Source organism: Symphalangus syndactylus, chromosome 5 (genome assembly GCF_028878055.3).
Source record: "Symphalangus syndactylus isolate Jambi chromosome 5, NHGRI_mSymSyn1-v2.1_pri, whole genome shotgun sequence".
In the NCBI taxonomy this organism is placed as follows: Eukaryota; Metazoa; Chordata; class Mammalia; order Primates; family Hylobatidae; genus Symphalangus; species Symphalangus syndactylus.
In genome coordinates, this window is record NC_072427.2 from 13,546,288 (window position 1) to 13,568,596 (window position 22,309).

The 22,309-nt window shown below is 39.5% G+C and overlaps 1 protein-coding gene across 3 annotated transcripts in view; it reads right to left on the reverse strand.

The window, feature by feature from the left end:
* Window positions 1-22,309, reverse strand: part of CHD2 (chromodomain helicase DNA binding protein 2) — a 146,162-nt gene that overhangs the window by 85,279 nt on the left and 38,574 nt on the right. For all 3 annotated transcript variants that reach the window (XM_063640073.1, XM_063640072.1, XM_063640074.1), the window contains 7 exons: window positions 19,247-19,478; window positions 16,503-16,589; window positions 14,773-14,834; window positions 6,221-6,328; window positions 3,823-3,963; window positions 1,804-1,937; window positions 691-916 (listed from right to left, as the gene is read on the reverse strand). In XM_063640073.1, the coding sequence (XP_063496143.1) occupies window positions 691-916; window positions 1,804-1,937; window positions 3,823-3,963; window positions 6,221-6,328; window positions 14,773-14,834; window positions 16,503-16,589; window positions 19,247-19,478 (990 nt within the window). The remainder of the gene's footprint in view (window positions 1-690; window positions 917-1,803; window positions 1,938-3,822; window positions 3,964-6,220; window positions 6,329-14,772; window positions 14,835-16,502; window positions 16,590-19,246; window positions 19,479-22,309) is intronic.

Sequence of the window (22,309 nt, forward strand, 5' to 3'; positions counted from 1 at the left end):
GGCTGATCACACCACACAGACAGGTATGTCTTCAGGTTGAACTTGATACCATTATTACCCAGTTTAGGTTTTTGTGTGCTATAGCTCCACATATTTCCCATATGCAACACCCAGATATTCAGGGCTGTAAGTAAACTAAACACATGAGGACTATCACAGTTTCAGTAGTTACCTAATCATTTCCTTCACATCATTTCTGCAAGCTGTATAAAACCAGAATTAGTTTTAAGTATATCATAACCCAGAGAGTTCCAGAATATTAACTCTTCACATCTAAGCCAGCCCAGCCTAACTACAGGAAAATAACAAGGTGCTTAAGAGAATGAGCTCTGGATTCAGGGCAACAGAATTCAAATCCTGAGTCCACCTGCAGAATTGCTGTGTGCCGTATTCTCCCCATCTATAAAACGGGTAGTAACAATACAAATCTCATGCATTTATTGTGAAAACTAAAGAATGTGTGAATAATGCTCCATAAGCTAGTTAACTCCAAAAACTTGGTAGCCATATATAAAAATATAGTATCTTATGGTCACAATCTTATAAAATAGAATTGTAAATGGCTCCATGTTTAGATGATCAAAGCAAAATCTGAGATTCTAGACAGCTGTGATCTCCATGCATTATTTTAAAACTTTCCCTTCCCTCAGGCTGCAAATATATTTCTTTAATTCATGATGGAAAATATACCATTGTTTGATTTCATCCTCTTTTTTCTTGAAGTTCTCTAGTTTTTTTAGGCCCTTCACTTTCTGTTGCTGTAAGGATTCTTCACTCTCCCATGTGCTGTGGATGTAAGACCAACCCTTCCACTTGATGAGGTACTGGATTTCACCTTCATCCTTTTCAGTGTCAAAGTCACCACTAGGGTCCCCATTAGCTTCAATCGCATATACAGTAGTAGAAGCTCCAGTGGCTGCAAAAGGATTAAGTACACTTGAAAGAGAGTATATTACACCAGATATTAAAAAAGCTTCCCAAGTAAGCAATTCTCTAAAGACTCCCTTTGTGGATGAAGCATCAAAATACTCCAACTTGAAATAAGTACAAACTCACAACACAGGATGGACTCAATCAAAAATTTCAAATATTTTAAAAATGTAAACCCAATTTTTACATATTCCTAAATTTGCAGGTGAAATCAAAGAAATCCCTTATTCAAAAACAATAAAAACAAGAGCAGCAACATCCTTTTGTTTTGGTCCCTTACTAACTCGGAAAACAAATCCCTCTCTCCAAGACTAAGGATAGAACACCAAAATATCCTCCTCCAACCTCCCTTACTCGAAGTCCCCTGTTAACTTCCTTAACCTCAATAGAAGCCAGAATGAAAAAAAAAAAAAAAAAAAAAACCAAAAGAAAAAGCATTAAGTATTATTTTGGTATTTCCTTTACGGAAAGTTTACTTTAATGCAACTTAGTTATGAGATATCTAAATTAGATATTTAAAAATCTTCAATATTACCAAAATATTTATTTAACCAGTTTGATATTTTCACAAGGAGATTAAGAAACAAATAACCAAAGGTGGATTTGCTTGATGTTAATTAGCAGGTATCTCTGCTATATCACTGCTTTATAAAACACTGACACTCATCTATACTAGCTTAATTTAAAATCTTAAAGAAAGACATAGTGGACACATTCCTTTGTCAGCTCTGAAACACTGGGTCAGAAAGACTTCTACATATCACAACAAATAACAGCAGTAGACTAAAATTCATCATATCAGAGTTAAAATACCTAAAATCTAAGCCTTACTGAGCATATATAAAATGTAATTTGCTCCCCAAATACACATACCTCCTTTCTTTCCCAGTCTTGAATCTAAGACCTTTTCAATAGTTTCACTATTATCCTGCTGTTCATCAACTCCTTCTCCAGTCATTTCAATGAGATCATCTGAGTCAGTCTCAAAGTCATCATCTTCTTTGTAACTGCAAGAGGAATAATGCTGAATAAACGAGAAATGATCTCTTCAGAATAAAACTGCCACACATAACCATCACTAGAATAAGAAACCATACCCTTTTGCTTCCAAAAACATGTTGTTTTACAGATCTGTCATGCAGTAGGCTCAAAGCTTGCCTTTTTTTCCTAAAGTGCTGATGCATGCTCCTAAACAACTGTAGGGAGTCTAACTCAATTTGAAAATAAAAATGCTATATTTATACTAATTTGTATAAGCAAGACATAGAAAACTATAAGGACACTTCTACTTTTTCATTTTTTAGTATCAGATTATTATATAAACAGACTACCACAAAAAAAGAAAAAGCATAATGGAAGAAAAAATTTGCTACTATTTCATCAGGCAAAAAGAGAAGCAATATTTCTAAAATTAAAAATGTCAACCCTGTATGTTGTCTCCCAGTAACAAGAATATGAAATTTAAGTATTCCCAAACTGCTGGAAGCTTCAACACAAGTACTTCTCGGTTTAAAAAAAGAAAAATACTGGCTAGGCGCGGAGGCTCACACCTGTAATCCCAGCACTTTGGGAGGCTGAGGCAGGTGAATCACGAGGTCAGGAGTTAGAAACCAGCCTGGCCAACATGGTGAACCCCATATCTACTAAAAATACAAAAACTAGCCGGCACGGCGGGCGCCTGTAATCCCAGCTACTCTGGAGGCTGAGGCAGGAGAATCACTTGAATCCGGGAGGCAGAGGTTGCAGTGATCCGAGATCGTGCCACTGCACTCTAGCCTGGGCAACAGAGCAAGACTCTGTCTCAAAAACAAACAAACAAACAAACATATATATATATATATATATATATATATATATGTAACTTCCTATCACATATTAACAACGAATGATTGAGTCACAAAAAGAAAAACAATCCTGGATGTAGTACAGTTACAGTAAGAAAAAGTGCTAGGCTATATACTAGCATACTCAAAGCCTAGTCCTAGCTTTTGAATTATTAACTGGATACATTGAATAAATTATGAATGTCTCTATGATTCATTTTCACCATCTCTAAGAAGAACAAAAGAAATCTGTAAAATCTAAAAAAAAATAAAAACTTGATTTCTATAAACTACTAGTGTTTGCATGTATCTGTTCCTTTATTTCATTTTATTTTTTTTTTCTTTTTCTTTTTGAGACAGGATCTAGCTTTTTTGCCTAGGGTGGAGTGCAGTGGCGCGATCTCAACTCACTGCAAACTCCATCTCCCAGGATTCTCCCACCTCAGCCTCCCAAGTAGCTGGGACTGCAGGTCCACGCCACCACCACACTCGGCTAACTTTTTCTTATTTTTTGTAGAGACAGGGTCTCACCCTGTTGTCCAGGCTGGTCTCAAACTCCTGGGCTCAAGCAATCTGCCTGCCTCGGCCTCCCAAAGTGTTGAATTAGAGGCATGAGCCACTGCGCCTGGCCTATTTCACTAATAATTATTCCTATTAATGCTTCATATCCTATTAGTACTTGATAAAATCAGATTCCAGTAGCAATACATTAAGCTGAACCTCAGAAAAATGTCTGTGATTCAAAGAGCAATTCAGAAGTAGGAATATAATCCAAATCTTTAATGAAAAAAATGTTATGAAATGAAGATAATGCCACTAAGTCACCATTGGACAGGACATGAACTTGTGGTGTTTTTTAGGAATGAAGGCTTCAAATGAGCTATTGCTACTCTTTGCATATTCCTCTTGGCTCAATACCATTCTTTTTGCAAGAAAGCTAACCAGATTTCTGAAAACAACTTCAGGACATAGGTTGTTATTTTTATCTATTAAGTGCACAACCCCAGACTTAAGAGAACCAAACTGTAACCAACTACTTTATCACAAATACTTCTGGGGTACAACTTACCTAACATTTTTAGCCGCTCTTCGACGAGTCTGCCTTTTGGGAGCTTCATCATCATCATCATCCTCATCAGAAGAATCCTGCTTTTTTCTCTTTCCACGCTGAGTCTTCGGCTGCTTTTTAACACGAGGTTTGGGCACTGGTCTAAAATGAGAAGAGAGACAAATGGCTAAGTCTTCACTCTATCATTTGGTGTCTACTTTATATAACAGTATTTCCCAGAGCAGTGGTTCATACATCAGAATGTAACATTTCACTTGGGGAATGCTAAACATGCATATTCTTGGGCCCTACTCCCTGAAATTCTAATTCACTAGAAATTTGGATTTTCAACAGGAAGGTCATTCTAATGCTGATAATCCTCAATCATTTATGGGAAAGAATGTGAATGTTTCACAAATGTTCATCAGGATTACCTGATATAAAAACACATACACAGCATGCTGTTCATGGTAGTATCTCTTTGGCGGGCAAACTGGAAATAGCTATCAAACTATTTTACTTGTAGGAATTAACAGTTTTACTTGTAGGAATTAATCCTACTGATACACACCTAAACAGGCATAATAAAGTATTCACTATAGCATTATCTGCAATAACAAAACATTAAGAAAACTCTAAATATTCTTCAACTGGAAACTAAACAGTACCGTGTACTCATAAAAAAAAAGAAAAAGAGAGGCCGGGCGCGGTGGCTCACGCTTGTAATCCCAGCACTTTGGGAGGCCAAGGCAGGCGGATCACGAGGTCAGGAGATCGAGACCATGGTGAAACCCCATCTCTACTAAAAATACAAAAAATTAGCCGGGTGTGGTGGCGGGCGCCTGTAGTCCCAGCTACTCGGAGAGGCTGAGGCAGGAGAATGGCGTGAACCTGGAAGGCGGAGCTTGCAGTGAGCCGAGATTGCACCACTGCACTCCAGCCTGGGTGACAAAGCGAGACTCCATCTCAAAAAAAAAGAAGAAAAAAAAAAAGAAAGAAAAAGAGTTTTTTGTATACTAATATGAAAGGATTTCCAGGATAAAGAAATCTACAAAACAAGAAGCAGAGGATGCTATTATCTGTGTGAAGAAAGTAAAGCACAAGAAGTAACTATACATAAGTTTTTATTGTATGTGTATAAAATATACCTGGAAGACTACCTAAGAGACTGTGTGCCCTACCATAGAATTAACTTGGACAGACCAGGGAGTTGGCCAGGACTGAAAGCCACAGTCTAGAAGCTCACATAAGGAAATCCCCAAATATTCCATCAGTGATAAAAAGATGAAAGAAGTTAAGAGAGGGAGAGAAATGGAAACTCATGATCACATTTATTTTCTCTTTCTCTCATACCTCCCATACCTTTCTCATAACCAAACCTCAACAGATGATCAACGATGTAATAAATAATGAGTAAAATTCTAAAAGACAGAACTGGCCTGCCAGTTCAGTCTTGGAGCTTAAACTGAGATAAAATAAGATAAAATTCAGCTGAGAAATTCCCCTGCTGGGGTTGGGGGGTAAGTACAATGTCCTAGGCCAGAGGTTGGCAAACTTTTTCTGTAAGTGGCCAGAGAGTAAATATTTTAGGCTCTGCCAGCCAAGAGGCAAAATGGGGACCAATATATAGGTCCTTACATAATGAAAGAAAATAAATTTTCACAAATTTTTTTATAAAATTCAAAATGAAATAATCGAGTACATTAACTGCAATATATATCTACTAATGAGAACAGAATTGTTTTTGAGGGGATAACATTTCACTTAATTGGAGTTCAATTTTAGTGCTTTCTATCCTTAAACTGTAAATCAGAAATGTTCATCTAGAAAAACTATTCTTAGCTCACAGGCCATATAAAAATAGGTGGTGGATGAAATTTGGCCCAAAGGGCATAGTTTGCTGAGTCCATTCTAAGCAATACTACAAGGAGGTAATTTTCCCTGGGGCCTGCCTGTCTTCTGACTCCCTTTTCCTGTCATCACTATCTTAGGCTGCCATCTGTCTTATCAAAACTTAGCATAATTTGCTATTTCAGCCTACCTCCTTCTCTACACAGATTACTTGTTTAATGTTATACACATTTTATGAACAAGGTAATAAACCACTCAAGTATGCTTTAAGCCAGGCAAACAGTGTTTTAAACAATTTGTTCTCCCAAAAAGAGACTACACCCTGGCCAAACATATAAGGAGTTTTACTAAAAGCGGAAGACATGTTTGCCCCATGATAGCTAGTCTGTGAGGAAAGAAGCAGTAAGACCTGCAATTTAGGCTGGCTGAAAGTGAACCACAGACATCTAAAACCCAGAATCAAAACACAATACATCTCATTAAAGCTCTCATTTCAGCACGACATTATCCTTCCCAATCTACGGCAGATTAAGCTCATCCAGAAGTAGATCTTAAGCAAACAGTGCACCTTCTGGGGACAGGTCTTCTGGCTTTTACTTTTTTTTGTTCTGGCTCACTCTCTGCACTGGTGCCTTGTTCCTGTTCATCTTCTGAGGGTTCCTGTTTCCATTTTTCTCTGCGATCAAAAGCAAAACAAAGTAATTTTTTTCTAAAAGAATCCTTCAAGATAAATAATTCGACAAAACCAATTTCAATTTTACTATCCAAAGGGCAGAACATGCATATTTTAGACATGCTAAAAGAGATTCTAGCTCTCTTTAAACTTGAATTGTGATCCTTCCTGGACTACATAATGTCTATTCCTATTTTGTCTCCAGTAACAAAAATAAATAAAAATGGATATATATGTTTTTTAATTTACTACTATTATTGACAAGATTGAAACCATAACATGCACAAGATCAGTGCTTCCAAAATTTTAGAATGTATCAGAACCACTTAAAGGGCTTGTTAAAAAAGATTTCTGGGCCAAGTGAGATGGTGCATGCCTGTAATCTCAGCACTTTGGGGGGCCGAGGCAGGAGTTTCACTTGAGTCCAGGAGTTCAAGATCAATCTGAGCAATACAAGACACCTTTCTACAAAAATTAAAGTTAAAATTTTAAAATTGAGCCAGGCCTGGTAGAGCATGTCTACAGTCCTAGTTACTAAGGAGGCTGACGAGGCGGAAGGATCACTTGAACCCAGGAGTTTGAGGTTGCAGTGAGCTGTGATTTTGCCACTGTACTCCAGCCTAGGTGATAAGAGTGAAACCCTGCCCCTATCTGCCCCTCCCCCCCACACACACAAAAAAGATTTCTGGGCCCTACTCAGAGTTCCTGATGCAGTACGTCTCAGGTGAGGCCTAAAAAATATGAATTTCAACAAATTCAAGTAATGCTGATACTGGGTAGAAACTCTGAGAACCACTATACTAGATATTTTAAGTCTTTAAAATACATTTAAGGAAACAGTCCCTAAAATTATTTTTCAACAATAAATCTATCATATAACTAAATAATCTGTTCAGCTAAAGATGTAGTTTTTAATAATTATTAGATACAGTAGATGTTTCTTTGTTCCTTGAGTTCTTAGAAGGCTTGAAAGAGCCATAACCTACAGGTGTCCTACTATCCCAAACAGTTTTAGTTTACTTGAAAATCAAACAAGATATTGCAGGGACCTCACCCATTTCTCACCTACAGAGAAGAGGGAAGAAACATGTAATAGCTGCTGGGCAGGAAATACCTAGAAAAAAACTGACAGGCAAGTGCCTGGGGCTTCTCTGTAAATAAAACAATTACCAATTTGCCTATGTGTCACTTAATAGGGAATGAGGTCATACTAAAGACAACAGCTACAACAAGACAAATGTCAAATCACTATTCTTCATGGGAGAACAGGTCAAGTAATGGTGAAAGCTTACTGAAAGGAGGTGGCTGATCTGCAGATTGAGAACCTTCCTAAAAGCTACAACAGTCACCCTATACCTGAATTGGTAGAGACCTTAGGGGGAAAAAACAACAATTCAGGCCTTCCATGGACGGTCAGTGGAGCACTTTTACGAATATTACTCAACTTCTACTAGCACTGCATGTTTTCATATGCATTTCCCCAGTAGATGGCTCCTTGTACACCAAGACTTTTTGTTCGTCTTTGTACCAGAGTTTAGCCAAAGTCAGGCAAATGGAGATGTTTCTTTGCTAGGTTAAAAAAAAAAAAATCAATTAAAGAATGCACAATTAGTCTATCAGTCAGACGGGTAGGGGTGCTTCTGGTAAGACAGAAAGGCCCGTTAGTATTGCCTAATATCCTTCAGTCTCTTTAAAACAAAGACCTTCGTATATATACTCTGGACACTGGTCTAATTCTGCTTCCCCGGAGCATAGTACAATAAACGTTTGCTAAGAATCCAAGGAATATAAGGTGATCACCAGGAAGGAAGAAAGGAAGATGTTTACACTAAGTGGGAGACCAGCACATGAGTATGCAGTCTCCCTTAGACCAAGTCCACAACAGTTTACCCCTCAGAGGGGGCTTACACAGTCAAACTGGAGAGAAGTAGAAGCATGCTTGAAGGAATATGAACAGCTAGTCCTTCAGGTAAGAAAGATCCACAGCCACCAGTAAATTCTAATTACCATATCTCCCCCAGGAATTGAGAACCTAAACCAGGGCCACCAATGAGGTCCACTTCTACAAGTATAGGAGACAGCAAACCCAGAGAATGGATGTGTTGAGCCTAGAGTTTTCCAGTTAGATTACAGATTTACAGACTTATGAACAACCACGAGGACTGAGAATCTCCCAATATAAGAATGCAAAAAAGACCGGGCACGGTGGCTCACGCCTGTAATCCCAGCACTTTGGGATGCCGAGGCAGGCGGATCACGAAGTCAGTAGATTGAGACCATCCTGGCTAACGCAGTGAAACCCCATCTCTACTAAAAATACAAAAAAATTAGCCGGGCGTGGTGGCAGGTGCCTGTAGTCCCAGCTACTCAGGAGGCTGAGGCAGGAGAATAGCATGAACCCGGGAGGTGGAGCTTACAGTGAGCCGAGATTGGGCCACTGCACTCCAGCCTGGGTGACAAAGTGAGACTCCGTCTCAAAAAAAAAAAAAAAAAAAAAATGCAAAGAAAAAACACTTAGCAAATCAACTAGTCCAAAGCTCTCCTCCCAGAGAAGGAAACTGAAGTGCAGTGAGGAAATGAGTTGCTTGGCCATATCACCAACCCTCAGCCCTGCTACTCTCAATCATAACTCACTGAGGACCAAAGAATCAGGAAACATTAAAGCCTGGCTTACACATCCTGGGAGTATTTGAAAAACTCAAGGTTTAAAAGGCCTAAGTGTGTGTGTATGTATATTTGAAATTGGTTGGATTCTTTCAAGTTTTCTTTTAATTTTCAAGAACAAGAAAAAAGATAGTAAGGACCAGCAATACTAAGTCACTGTGAAGAATGGGTGAAGTGAAAAAAGTGACTGAGCCGTTACAAAGAAATTACTTCCCAACCCTACAGATGTATAAGGCTCTCCGACATGTGAAACTGCTGTCCTCTCCTACATCACCAGCCTCTTATAAAATGCAAATCTTATCAAGACTCCACCACTAAGCCATACATTGTAAGTCAGGCTACAATAAAAGATAGTTTCAGATATGAGACCGTGCGCAAAAAATCTGTATCAAAGGAAACTTATAATATCCAGCTTAAGAGGCCATTAACAGAATCCCCTAGATACCGTAAAAACACAAAATTCAACTCAATTTTTCCCAAAATTTTGAGAACTAGGGAGAAAAATACCAAGATTTAGCCAAGAGGCCCCAAGGCAATGTAAATAGACATGGAAAAAGTCAAAATGCAACTTAAATGTGTATAGTTTTCTTCCTTTATTGGGAAAAGGTGGTTGGCTACACACAAATCCTAAGACAGACAAATCAAATCTAATCAACTGTAAAGTAGGAAACGAACAAAAGCTACTTTTAAATATAATGAGCCAGAACTTTGACCAAGAGTTGGTAAGGCTTGCTATTAACTGTCTGTAAAAAAGAAAACTCCTTTTTCCTCCACTTAGAAGACATCTGGAAGAGGGAAATAGCTACTTTTGTTTCTTCAATCTTCAGTAGATTTCCCCAAGAAAGGATGCCTTTGATAAAAAATTCCAATCATATCGGGAAATCTGAGGCTAACAGGGATTCCCTTCCACTGTGTTACAGGTATGTGACCATCTCCAGTTCAAAACACTGGAGAAGGGCTGGGCACAGTGGCTCGTGCCTGTAATCCCAACACTTTGGGAGGCCATGGTGGGAGGATGGCTTGAACCAAGGAGTTCAAGACCAGCCTGGGCATCAGAGTGAGACCCAGTCTTTACAAAAAATTAAGAAATTAGCCTGGTGTGGTGGTGTGCACCTGCAGTCCCAACTACTCAGGAGGCTAAAGTGGGAGAATCACTTGATCCCAGGAGGTCAAAGCTGCTGTGAGCTGTGAATGTGCTACTGCACTGCACTCCCACCTGGGAAGAATAAAACACTGTCTCAAAAACAAAAACAAAACAAAACCACCAGGACCAGAAGTCAACAAAAATCTTATACAACATTGTGCAATTTGGATAACATTAAGAGGTAATGCATGAAAAAAAAGAGTTTAATCAAAACAGCATGAGTTTGTTAAATAAAATTCAATGTTTTGTTTGTTTGTATGACTCTAAGTCAGAGATTACAATCTCAAATACTCACAGGGGCCAGATGAGAACTGCAAACAGGGCAAAATGGAGAACTCCTGATCTGTCACTGTTACATGAGGCAGCATTACCAAATTTTCTCAAAAGAAGCTAAAACCACAGATTGTTATGCACTGTCTCTCAATTAAATGATGCTAACTAATTAAAAAAATACTTTAAATATTGTGCAGGTCCATTGTGCTGTCTAACTTCTTCCAAGCTTTAAAAATATGAACACAGCTGGATGTGGTGGTACATGCCTATAGTCCCAGCTACTGGGCAGACTGAAGCAAGAGGATCACTTGAGCCCAGGAGTTCAAGGTTGCAGTGAGCTATGGCCACACATCTGCACCAATCGAATAAAACCCTGTCTCTTTATAATTAAAAAAAAAAAAAAAAAAAAAAAGGCCAGGTGCCGTGGCTCATCTTGTAAGCCCAGCACTTAGGGAGGCTGAGGTGGGTGGATCACCTGAGGTCAGGAGTTCAAGACCAGCCTGGACAACATGGTGAAACCCCCATCTCTACTAAAAATACAAAAATCAGCTGGGCACAGTGGCGCATGCCTGTAATCGCAGCTACTCATGAGGCTGAGGCAGGAGAATCACTTGAGTCCAGGAGGCGGAGGTTGCAGTGAGCTGAGATTGTGCCATTGCACTCCAGCCTGGGCGACAGAGTGAGAGTCCGTCCCAAAAAATAAAAACCTAATACAAATCATGACGGGGTAATTGGTCTTTACAGTTCTCCAAAGAACACAGTCCCTTGCAAGACTGCATTCTTCAAAAACATCAATGTCCTAAAAGCAAAAGAAGGCTGTGAAAGTGCTCCCAATTAAAGAAATCAGACATGTCCTTTGTAAGGACATGGATGAAGCTAGAAACCATCATTCTGGGCAAACTATCGCAAGGACAGAAAACCAAACACTGCATGTTCTCACTCATAGGTGGGAAATGAACAATGAGAACACCTGGACACAGGGTGGGGAACATCACACACCGTGGCCTGTCATGGGGTGGGGGGAGGGGGAAGGGTCAGCATTAGGAGATATACTAATGTAAATGATGAGTTAATGGGTGCAGCACACCAACATGGCACATGTACACATATGTAACAAACCTGCATGTTGTGCACATGCACCCTAGAACTTAAATTTAAAAAAAATAAAATTAGTTACATGCAACTAATTGCATGTAACTGACCCTAAACTAGATCCTGTAGTAGAGATGGAAAAATATTATGAAAGACTTTATTGGGTTAACTGACAAAACTGAAACATGAATTAGACAAAAGTACATCAGCAGCCAGGTGCGGTGGCTCAAGCCTGCAATCCCAGCACTTTGGGAGGCCAAGACAGGCTGATCACGAGTTCAAGAGACTGAGACCATCCTGGCCAACATGGTGAAACCCCGTCTGTATTAAAAATAGAAAAAATTAGCTGGATATGGTGGTACATGCCTGTAGTCCCAGCTACTCAGGAGGCTAAGGCAGGAGAATTGCTTGAACCCTGGAGGCGGAGGTTGCAGTGAGCTGAGATCGCGTCACTGTACTCCAGCCTAGCGACAGAGCCAGACTCCGTCTCAAAAAAAAAAAAAAAGTACATCAGCAACGTTTTAAATCTAAGTTGAAACTGTACTGTACTGTGCTTATAAAAGAGAATATCCTTATTTTTAAGAAATATACCTTACATATTTAAGGTAAAGGGGTAAAAGGTAAAATTTTATTAATTTTAGTCTCAAATAGTTCATAAAAAACATTATGTTTGTATATATATAAATATACACAGGCTGGATGCAGTGGCTCACGTCTGCTAACTCCAACACTTTGGGAGAGCAAGGTGAGAGGATAACTTGAGGCCAGGAGTTTGAGAACAGCCAGGGCAACATACTGAGACCTCTATGTCTACAAAAATACAAAATCAGGCATGGTGGTGCACGCCTGTCATCCCAGCTACTTGGGAGGCTGAGGTACGAGGATCACTTGAGCTCAGGAGATTGAGGCTGCAGACAGCCAAGGTTGCACCACTGCACTCTAGCCCAGGCGACAGAGCAAGACCCTCTCTCTTACACAGCACCCACAATAATAAAGCAAATGGAGCAAAAATGGTAACCTGGGTAAAGTATATAAGGTGTCCTTTGTACTGCACTTTCATTCTTGCAACTTTCCCAAAGTTTGGAACTAATTTTTTAAGCCAATTTTACAAAATGGTCCCTTTTTTAAAACTCTAAAATGTGTGAATAAAATCTGCAGGGTTTCAGAAAAGCATTTCTTTGTGCCAATATTTCAAACCTTTCGCTGAGTGAGTGTCTCTCAATTCTGAAATGCATGTGCCCACACATTAGGTTATGTTACACTTGCTCAGCTTGGATCACAGAAGGCTCCTAAAGTGCCTTGCAACTTGAGTGTCAGGAGCTACAAGACCTCCTCTAATTAATCTTTCAGGAATCTCAACTGGTGACTCAGGAGAAAAGCTCTCTGTAAATCCACAATACTCACCAGCTGGCCAGAGAATAGCAGAAAGGAAGGCTAGCCCAGTGCCCAAACACACAAACATGAGGGGAACTATCTCAGCCCAAGGCAGTTCCTATGAACAGCCCTAGGGTAGGGAAGCAATATGAAAAAGAAGACAGATCCCACTCTGCAAGGAACTAAGAGGTTCTACTCAGGAAAAGAAAGGTCCATATATGCTACTGAAGGTTGCCAACTTTGGGGAATTCTTAAGACTGATAAGTGGCGGGGCACAGTGGCTCACACCTATAATCCTAGGAGACCGAGGCTGGAGGACTGCTTGAGCTCAGGAGTTTGAAACCAGCCTGAGAAACATAGTGAGACCCCATCTCTACAATAAATTTTTAAAAACTCAGCTGGGCATGATAGCACATGCCTGTAGTCCCAGCTACTTGAGTGGCTTAGGTGGGTCAATTAAGTCCAGCGGGCCAAGGCTGCAGTGAGCTGAGATCAAGCCACTGCACTCCAGCCTGAGCAACACAGTGAGACCCTGTGTCAAAAAAAAAAAAAAAAGGCTGACAAAAATATGAGCCAGTAACCAGAGTAAGTGCAATGTATTATACAGTGACTGAGAAAAATGCTGGCTTCTGCACACACAAATAACGCCATTAAAATAGGAAGTCAAGAATTCAAGCATAGCACCATTTACCTTGCAGTCAAGAGACCAAAGAAATGTAGCCAGATGGTGAGGTAATGATTACATGCATGGATTTCCCAGGGTATAATCAAGGTGGACATTTCAGGAAAGATACTCAAAAGGCCATTAGACCAGTAAGCAGATAATAGTCTCCCAAGCAGACCACGAGACTGGGGCAGAACAAAAGCCTTCTAAGATGCCAAGTGCAGGTTTGCTTAGTTACTATTTCTCCAAAACACAAATGAAAACTGAATGCACTGTAGCAGGGCAAAATTAAGTACCTGACTTTTCTGTAAGGCTCTGTGTAATACCCTACATTTACTTAATGTCACAAAATCTTAGCATAGTTTCTAATAATCCCGTTCGGTAGATGGTATTACTTTTTTTTGGAGATGAGGAAATGGGTTTTAAAATCTCAAATGACTTGCCTTAGGCCACTTACTAAAGATTAATAATATTTTACAACAGAGCATATGCACCTAGAGCTCTTAATAGAAGCCATGGACAACTGTTTAACATGAGAACCCCTGAACTGGTATACAAAGTTTTGAATATCTACATTTTTGAGAGAAGCTATAGAATTCAGATTGTCAACGAGATCTACACCCTCTCCAAAAAATGACTTTAAAAATTATTTCTCAAAAAAAATCAAATAATTTCATTATATCATATAAATAGAACTTTTTAAATTAAAAAATGAACATATAAATCTATGTTATAAAGAAACTTCACATTAAGTCCACAAATTAAATTTTTCTGGCTTATGAACCGCAATATTAAAATTATACAGAAACAACAATATGTAATTTCTTACCAAAATGGATGTTCAGCCAATACAATTTTGCCATAAAAATAGCAAACCTACATTTGTTCCTTGCTTACTACAATACCAAATACCTGTGTACTTGTTATTTATACATATTTTTCTGAAAAAAAGCAATGGGCTAATTGGGTTAACCCGATGGAAGAAGCTGAGATTTATCCCAAGCAAAAGCCCGAGTATACGTGGACCCCTTCCGTGTGTCAAACTGAGAATCTTGGGTTTCCAACGCTGCTGCTGCTATTGCAAGAGGTCAAGGTAGACAGTCACCCGAGCTAGTAAGAGAGACAGAAGCAGACTAAGGGACCTGGAGTAGACTAAAGACACAACGAAGGCAGTCCTAGAAATGCTGACAAGTTTGAAACTACTAGATTGAATAATTTCCCCCATGAAAGACTTACTGTTTTTTCAGCTGCCTCTGGCCTCTTCTTTTTGGGCTCCCACTCTCAGACCCGCTACTTGCCTTCAGTGTGTGAGGGGGGAAAAATGATTACAGACTTTAATTCACAGTTCTTTGGGACAACACTATCTCCTGGATCAACAATCTACTCAATACACCATTATTCAATATGAGCTTTTAGACACAAAGAAACCCTCTTCTTTTGATTTGAAAATTAATCTCTCTGCTATCACTGAGTTATCTCCAAAGCCAAGAAATTTTTCTCAGCTTGACTTCTGGAACAGCAATATCCAGTAACTTTCTGCAACGATGTAAATGTCCTGTATCTACGATGTCCAATACAGTACCCATTAGCCACATGTGCCTACCGAGCACTTAAAATGTGACTGGTGTGACTGAGAAATGGAATTTTTAATTTTAACTAATGTGAATTTTAAAAGCCACGTGTGAGTAGTGGGGACCACACTGGATACTGCAGATTTAGAATATCAAATAAAAATGCCACAACATTTAGTCAGTGTGCCTTAAAGGCATAAACTACTGATGTATTCATTCTAGACTCATTTAAGAGTATGTTCACTCATGAGCCAACAGTGCTCTGCTAACAGCACTAGGCCAAGGAAAGTTTACAGTCACAGACATTTCAATCTGTCTCTCTCCAAAATTAAAGAAAATGGCAAACTATTCCTACTGCTGTTAATCTTGTACCCTACAGAGAATGTGTTAATTAATATATAAAAGAGGGAAAGATTTCTGCAACTATGTGATTGGTTTTAACAAACATGGCTCAGTAACCTAGTGCAAGACACTATGGAAAACAAAAGCGAAGGCAAAACAGCTCAGAGGTCACTCAAAATAAAACATCACAAATGTAATGCAGATGTTAGGGTGAATTAGATTTTTAAGGTACATTTATTTAAAAACCCACACCCAACTCACTGACCTGTGGCTATCAATATTTAACTTTCATCAGAAGTACATTATATAGCTAAGACTAGCAAAGTCCTCCTAAGAAAGCAGAAAGTGGACATTTCATTGAGACAAAAGAATCTTTCTTCAGGCTCTAGTCTATAAACCTAATTCAGAATAAGAATCCACAAAAATATCACACAAAATGAGAAAGGTGAAAGAAGTCCGATTCTATAGACAACCAAGCCTGGTATAGAATACCAATTTAAAAAAATCACCAATCTATTCAATCTCTCACAATTAGAGTAAATATGTTTGAAACTCATTTTATTATATCTCACACTAAAAATGAGCAAGGAAACCAAATTTAAGAAGTTAAATAAAAGTAGATACATTAATTAAGCACTCCCTCCTCTTTCAGGAATAAATCCAAAACTATTTCTATTGCTCTGTTTGTTTACCAAACAAGTTACCCATTTAATAAAAATCTAGGAGATTTAGAAGTTAGGGGCTTAAAAAAGTAAACTTCTTGCTATATATAATCAATTTTCACTATGAGAAACAACTTAAAAAATAAACAATTTTGAGGTCAATTCTGTATAATACTCTACTAAAAAATTCACTATTATATGATCTTTCTGGTGTTTTACTTGCTTATTAACTTCTTGCCTTACTGTATCTGTTCACAGATAGCTCATATTAGCGTCACTTAACTCCCATGCATGAAGTTCAGTCTTTTTAATGGTAATACATACCAGAGTCAGAAAGAATGAAGTAAGATAGGGAGTTTAAATGCATGCCCTTAAAATATTTTTTCCTTACCTCTTCCTTAATATTAAATCGCGAAGGTTCTTGTCTGCTTCGGTTTGACCGCCTGACCCCATAAACATCAGGATATTCTTCCCACATCTGGAAAATTAAGAGACATGCATTAATCTTTTTTCTTGACCCCCATTATTATTATCAAACATTTACTGCAATTAAAGAGAATTCAAGTAACCAGGTATCAAAAGGGTTGTTTTGCTGGTTTTACTTATGAGACAATAAAGCACCATTTTTTTGAAAACAGGCATATTATCCTAGGAAATACTAGTTTAACAATGTCTTCATTACTTAACAGCTATAAATCTATATGGTATACCGCTTACCCATCATTAAAATATAAACATACAGCTGAATAATACAGAAAGGTAAGACAGCAGCTGCTTCCACTGAAGACAAAGTATTTACTGATAAATTTTAAATTCCCTACTGCTTTGAGTTTCAGTCTTGACTGCACCAACCCACCTGTGAAACTGAAAATACAAGAGGCAAAGCCCCCATTAAGTCTAATTAAAGAAGAATCAGGAATTTGTATTTTTCTTTAAGTTCCTCAGGTCATGTAACATCCCAGATAAATGCAGATGAGGCATTGCTAACTCTTAGCTAGAAGTTCTCAGAATGAGAACCACTGCCACCCTTTCTCTAACACATCTATTTTTATTCTGTAGCAGTAATTAGCCCTTTGTCTTTAAGACCTGATTTTTGTAGACCTGTAACAACCTTTAAGACCTGTAACAATCCTCACCAGTGATTTAAAAAGAAAAATCATTTTCACTTTCTTCCCCAGAGATAACTACTACTAAGTATATTCTGTATTCTTTTAACGGAATCACACATAAGCAAAAGGAATTTGAATGGATTGTGGAACACTGACATGAAAAGGTGTAACAGAAATTAAGCAAGTAGTAAAAGCTGAGATGAGAAATATGGGTTATCAAATTACAGATGACAGCTAATCTCATTAGAGTATTTGGAAAAGAAAGGCTCAGAACTTGCACAAAAGAAGCCACTAGCTGAGACTTGTGAAATGTTTGCATTTGAAAGTGTAGGGCCAGGCATGTAATCCCAGCACCCTGGGAGGTCTAGGCAGAAGGATGGCTTGAGTTCAGGAGCTCAAGATCAGCCTGGGCTACGTAGAGAGATCCTGTCTCTACAAAAAATTTTAAAAATTAGCCAGATGTGTCAACACGTGCCTGTAGTCCCAGCTACTTGGGAAGCTGAGGTGGGAGGATCACTTGAACCCAGGAGATCGAGGCTGCAGTGAGCTGTGATTGCACCACTGCACTGCAGCCTGGGTGACAGAGCAAGACCCTGTCTCATCTTTGTGAAAAATGATCCAAAAATGTCACTAAAAAAGGACATTATCAACAATGACTTTAACAACAACAACAACATAAAAATGATGAAGTAAGCTGAAGAAAATCAAGGCTTCAAAAGAAAAGATGGCCCAGAACAGGCATTTTACAACTAGAATCCAATGTAACCACGTAATCCAAAGTACACGGATTATGTAATGGTCTTATCACCTTGGAGTTAAAGGACAAAAGGTCCAACCAGAAGGAGTTAGGAATAACCAAGTGGTGGGAAATACAGGAAGAGGCAGTAAACATAAAACACTCTGAAAAAACCTGGCAGAGAAAGGAAGGAGGGAAAGTGCGCTTTACTCTAGCCTGTCTACCCATGCCCACCCCGGACCTCTGCTGGAGCTATGAAAGTTTTTACTCAACACAGGTTTTTATGGAGCCCTTATTAACTGGGAGGGCTAAATCATTTCAGTGTTACTACATCAACTAGTTTTATCACTTCAAGATATCAGCCAGGCATTCTAGCTCAACTATTGTGACTTTATTACAGCATATATTATAATGTTTACATCCTAAAATTATCTTGTGTTCTTATTTGTCCTTTTGAGAGCTGATATCTAAGTCAACTCTTCCATGAAAAATCTACCACGTGGAGTTACTCACAACTGAGTATTCTTACATGAGTAATAAGCTTTTGGAGCGGGGCAGGGAGTTGGCACGTGAAAACGATGTGTACATAGAAAACCAGGAGCCTTCCTTAGAACTTCTCATTTTAGGATAATGATTATCAAAGGCACAGTCCAATCATTCTGACTGGCTTGTAGGTCCATCCAACCTATAACTACACATTATTAACTTTCCAGAACTGCTCACTTTAACCTTAAAAGTCTATTTTAGGCTAGGCATGATGGCTCAGGTCTATAATCCCAGCACTTTGGGAAGCCAAGGCAGGTGGATCACCTGAGGTCAGAAGTTCAAGACCAGACTGGCCAATATGGTGAAACCCAGTCTGCCAAAAATACAAAAATTAGCTGGGCATGGTGGCAGATGCCTGTCATCTCAACTACTTGGGTGGCAGAGGCAGGAGAATCACTTGAACCTGGGAGGTGGAGGTTGCAGTGAGCCAAGATCACGCCACTGCACTCCAGGCTGGGCAATAGAGCAAGACTCTGTCTCAAAAATAAATAAACAAAGTTAAAAACCAAGCATATAAAAATCTGTCTTTCTTCCCTATAATTGGATGGTTCAGGTAATTTATTTTCCTTAACAGAGCAGAAAGAAGTCTTCATTTGTATCCTCAGATACACTACTGTATATTACTAGAAAAAATGGCTGTAGGTTTCATTATCAAGATATACTAATGAGTTTTCATAAGCAACAAACGTCTGCTAGCTTGTCCTAGGCTAGCAGCACATTTGTACTGTAGGGCAAAGTAGATACCTTCTTCACATCAGCTATCCGTTCCTTCTTAGAGGCTGGCTTCTCTTTGGCTTCTGGGAGGACTGGCTGGGATTTGGAACCTGCTGATTCACTCTCAGATTCCGACTGACTCTCAGAAGATTCAGAACTGCTATTCGACTCGCTGCCATGTCCACTTCCTGGATCACTTCCCTGCTCACTTTCCGACTGACTGCCTGAGTCTGAACCCGAAGCTTCTTCAGAGGCTGAGTGACTTATTTTGAGAGAGAGAGAGAGATTTAAAAATATTTAAGAACTGACAAACGAATCTGCTTTAAAAAAAAAATTCCCATGGTAAAACATTTGCAGATAGTAATTTTGGTAATATAAGACCAAAATCTTCAAATGCACATTTATACTTTTACATTCCAAATAATGTTATTGCTACCATTCTCAAAATCCCCAATAGCTACCATTTCCTGAATGTTTACATGATGCTACAGAGCAGGTTATTTCTATGGGCAGGCTCTTGACAGAAACTCTGAACATGGATATTACTGTCCCCTTCATTCAAATGAGGCTGAACTGAGGCTCATAAGTATTTAACTCTCACACCTAGTTAACACAGTATGATTTAAAACCCGATATATATGAATCCACGAAGTCTTATCTGTTAAGTTCATTCCCCTCTCAACAAGAAAAAAACAAAACACAGAACAAAACCAAACCAAGCAGGCTGGGCGTGGTGGCTCATGCCTGTAATCCCAGCACTTTGGGAGGCCGAGGCAGGCGGATCACGAGGTCAGGAGATCGAGAGTATCCTGGACCACATGGTGAAACCCTGTCTCTATTAAAAATACAAAAATTAGCTGGCTGTGGTGGCACACACCTGCAGTCTCAGCTACTCGGGAGACTGAGGCAGGAGGATCGCTTGAACCTGGGAGACAAAGGATGCAGTGAGCCAAGATCACGCCACTGCACTCCAGCCTAGAGACAGAGCAAGACTCGGTCTCCAAAAAAAAAAAAAAAAACAACCAAGCTTGACACAGTGGCTCAAGCCTATAATCCCAACACTTTGGGAAGCCTAGGCAGGAAGATTGCTTGAGGCCAGGAGTTCAAGACCAGCCTGCCTGGACAATATGCAAAACCCACCTCTTCAAGAAAATGTTTAAATTAGCTGGGTATGATGGTGCATGCCTGCGGTCCCAGCTACTCAGGAGACTCAGGTGGGAGGATCATTTGAGCCTAGGAAGTCGAGGCTGCAGTGAGCCATGAGTTGCTACTGTACTCCAGCTTGGGTGTCACAGTAAGACCCTGTCTCCAAAAAACAAACAAACAAAAAAAACAAAAAAAAAACAAAGCATCTTACCCAAAGAGGAAGAATGCAAACTGGCTGCAATTATCCAATCAGTGGTTCTCACTAATAGGAGCAAATTAGGCTCATCTGAGGAGCTTTATAAAAATTTATACACATTAACTTCAATCCAGAGGCCCTGCCTTATAATCTGCAGTGAGATCCAGAAGTGGTAGACTTAACAGAAACAAGTAAACAAAAAGGGCACTCTGATGCTAATGAGAACATCCAATCCAATAAAGACCGCTATTGGCCTCCACACATCTCCCTTCCCTTCTTCATTCCAGACATCCCCTAGGGAGCAGCAATCTAAGTAGGTAGATGACATCTAAAGGAACAAAACAGAAACCACAGAGACTGAGGGGTGATAGAGTATCAACTTCAAGCACAGACAAAGCAATATCCTCATCTTCCTCTAATGGTGCTGAGGGGCACGCTGGTAGAGGGGAAGATACTCTGAAGCAAAAAGACGTCAAATGGATGGACTCTACAGCAAGAAGTGGACTGTTCACTCTACTTTTTGCTGGAAAACTACCCATCTTTGCTCTGAGGGGGGCAAGGAAAAACCCAGAACCTACAGTAACATTAACAGAAAAGTCCCTGAGTTCAGAAGCCAGGAGATAAGACACGTGGCACAAAACCTGAAAGGGTAAAGGGAAGCTCTATATTTACCATCACTGCATCTTCTAGAGGTGCACAGGGCAGTACACTGCAAACTGGGACTGACGCAAATAACACCATGCGATCCACAGAACATTACAATACGGAGGCCTTTCAGTTACCATGAGGAAGCAATGAGAAAAAAATGGGAGAGCAGGGGTCAGGGGGAGGTTCCCAACACTGAGAAGGGGGGAAAGATGAGAAAAACCATATAACTTCCTGATCACCTAATAGGTATCAGACACTAGGCTAAGTACTTTATATGTATTATTTTGCTTATTCCCAAGAACAATACTATTAGGCATTATTATCACCATATGAAGGACGAAAAGAACTGACCTCTTTTATGTAACTTGGCCAATGGACAAAACTAGAAATTGAGGAAGAGGGTGAGGGGGCCAGGATTCCAATCCAAGTGTGGATCTAAAGCTCATTTCTTTCTATTTTACCATAGGGGGCCAAATGATTAGAGACTCAGAAAACATTATTAACTCTTATCCCTGTTACACAAGGTCCCAAAACAGGCTTCCTTGTAACAAGTGACTCAACAGTTTCAAGACCTCATTATAATTACTGACTCCTTAACCCTTTGCACAGTCCAAGCTGACTAGTCCAGGTGACTAAAGCATCTGAGTCACTTATTTTATACCTGTGACCAGGCAGGTTGTCATCAGGAAAGAAAAAAGAAAGAGGAGAGCTGGATAGTGATAGGAACACTTAAAAGGTGTGGGCTCTGGCATCGCAGCTTCCATTTTAGTCCTAGCTCACCTCAGGCCTGTGTCATCTTTTAACCTGTGTCAACCTATGTGACATCTACCAGTAGTGTCATGAGAGCATCTAATGCCAGCTATGAAAGCAGTGCCCTATAAATGCCAAAGCCCTACCCAAATAGGAAATCTGAGCATATCACATCCAAGCTGAGATTCCTCTTCTAACACAAAATTATCCCCAGCTAACACCCACTAGCGAGTCGTTACCCCACAATCCATGACACTAGCTGGAATTTATTAGTTTTGCCTCCACTATTTGTTCATGGACAGACAGGTACAGAGACAGCTCCAGAATTTCCTAAGTAAGGAAGGGATTTATGT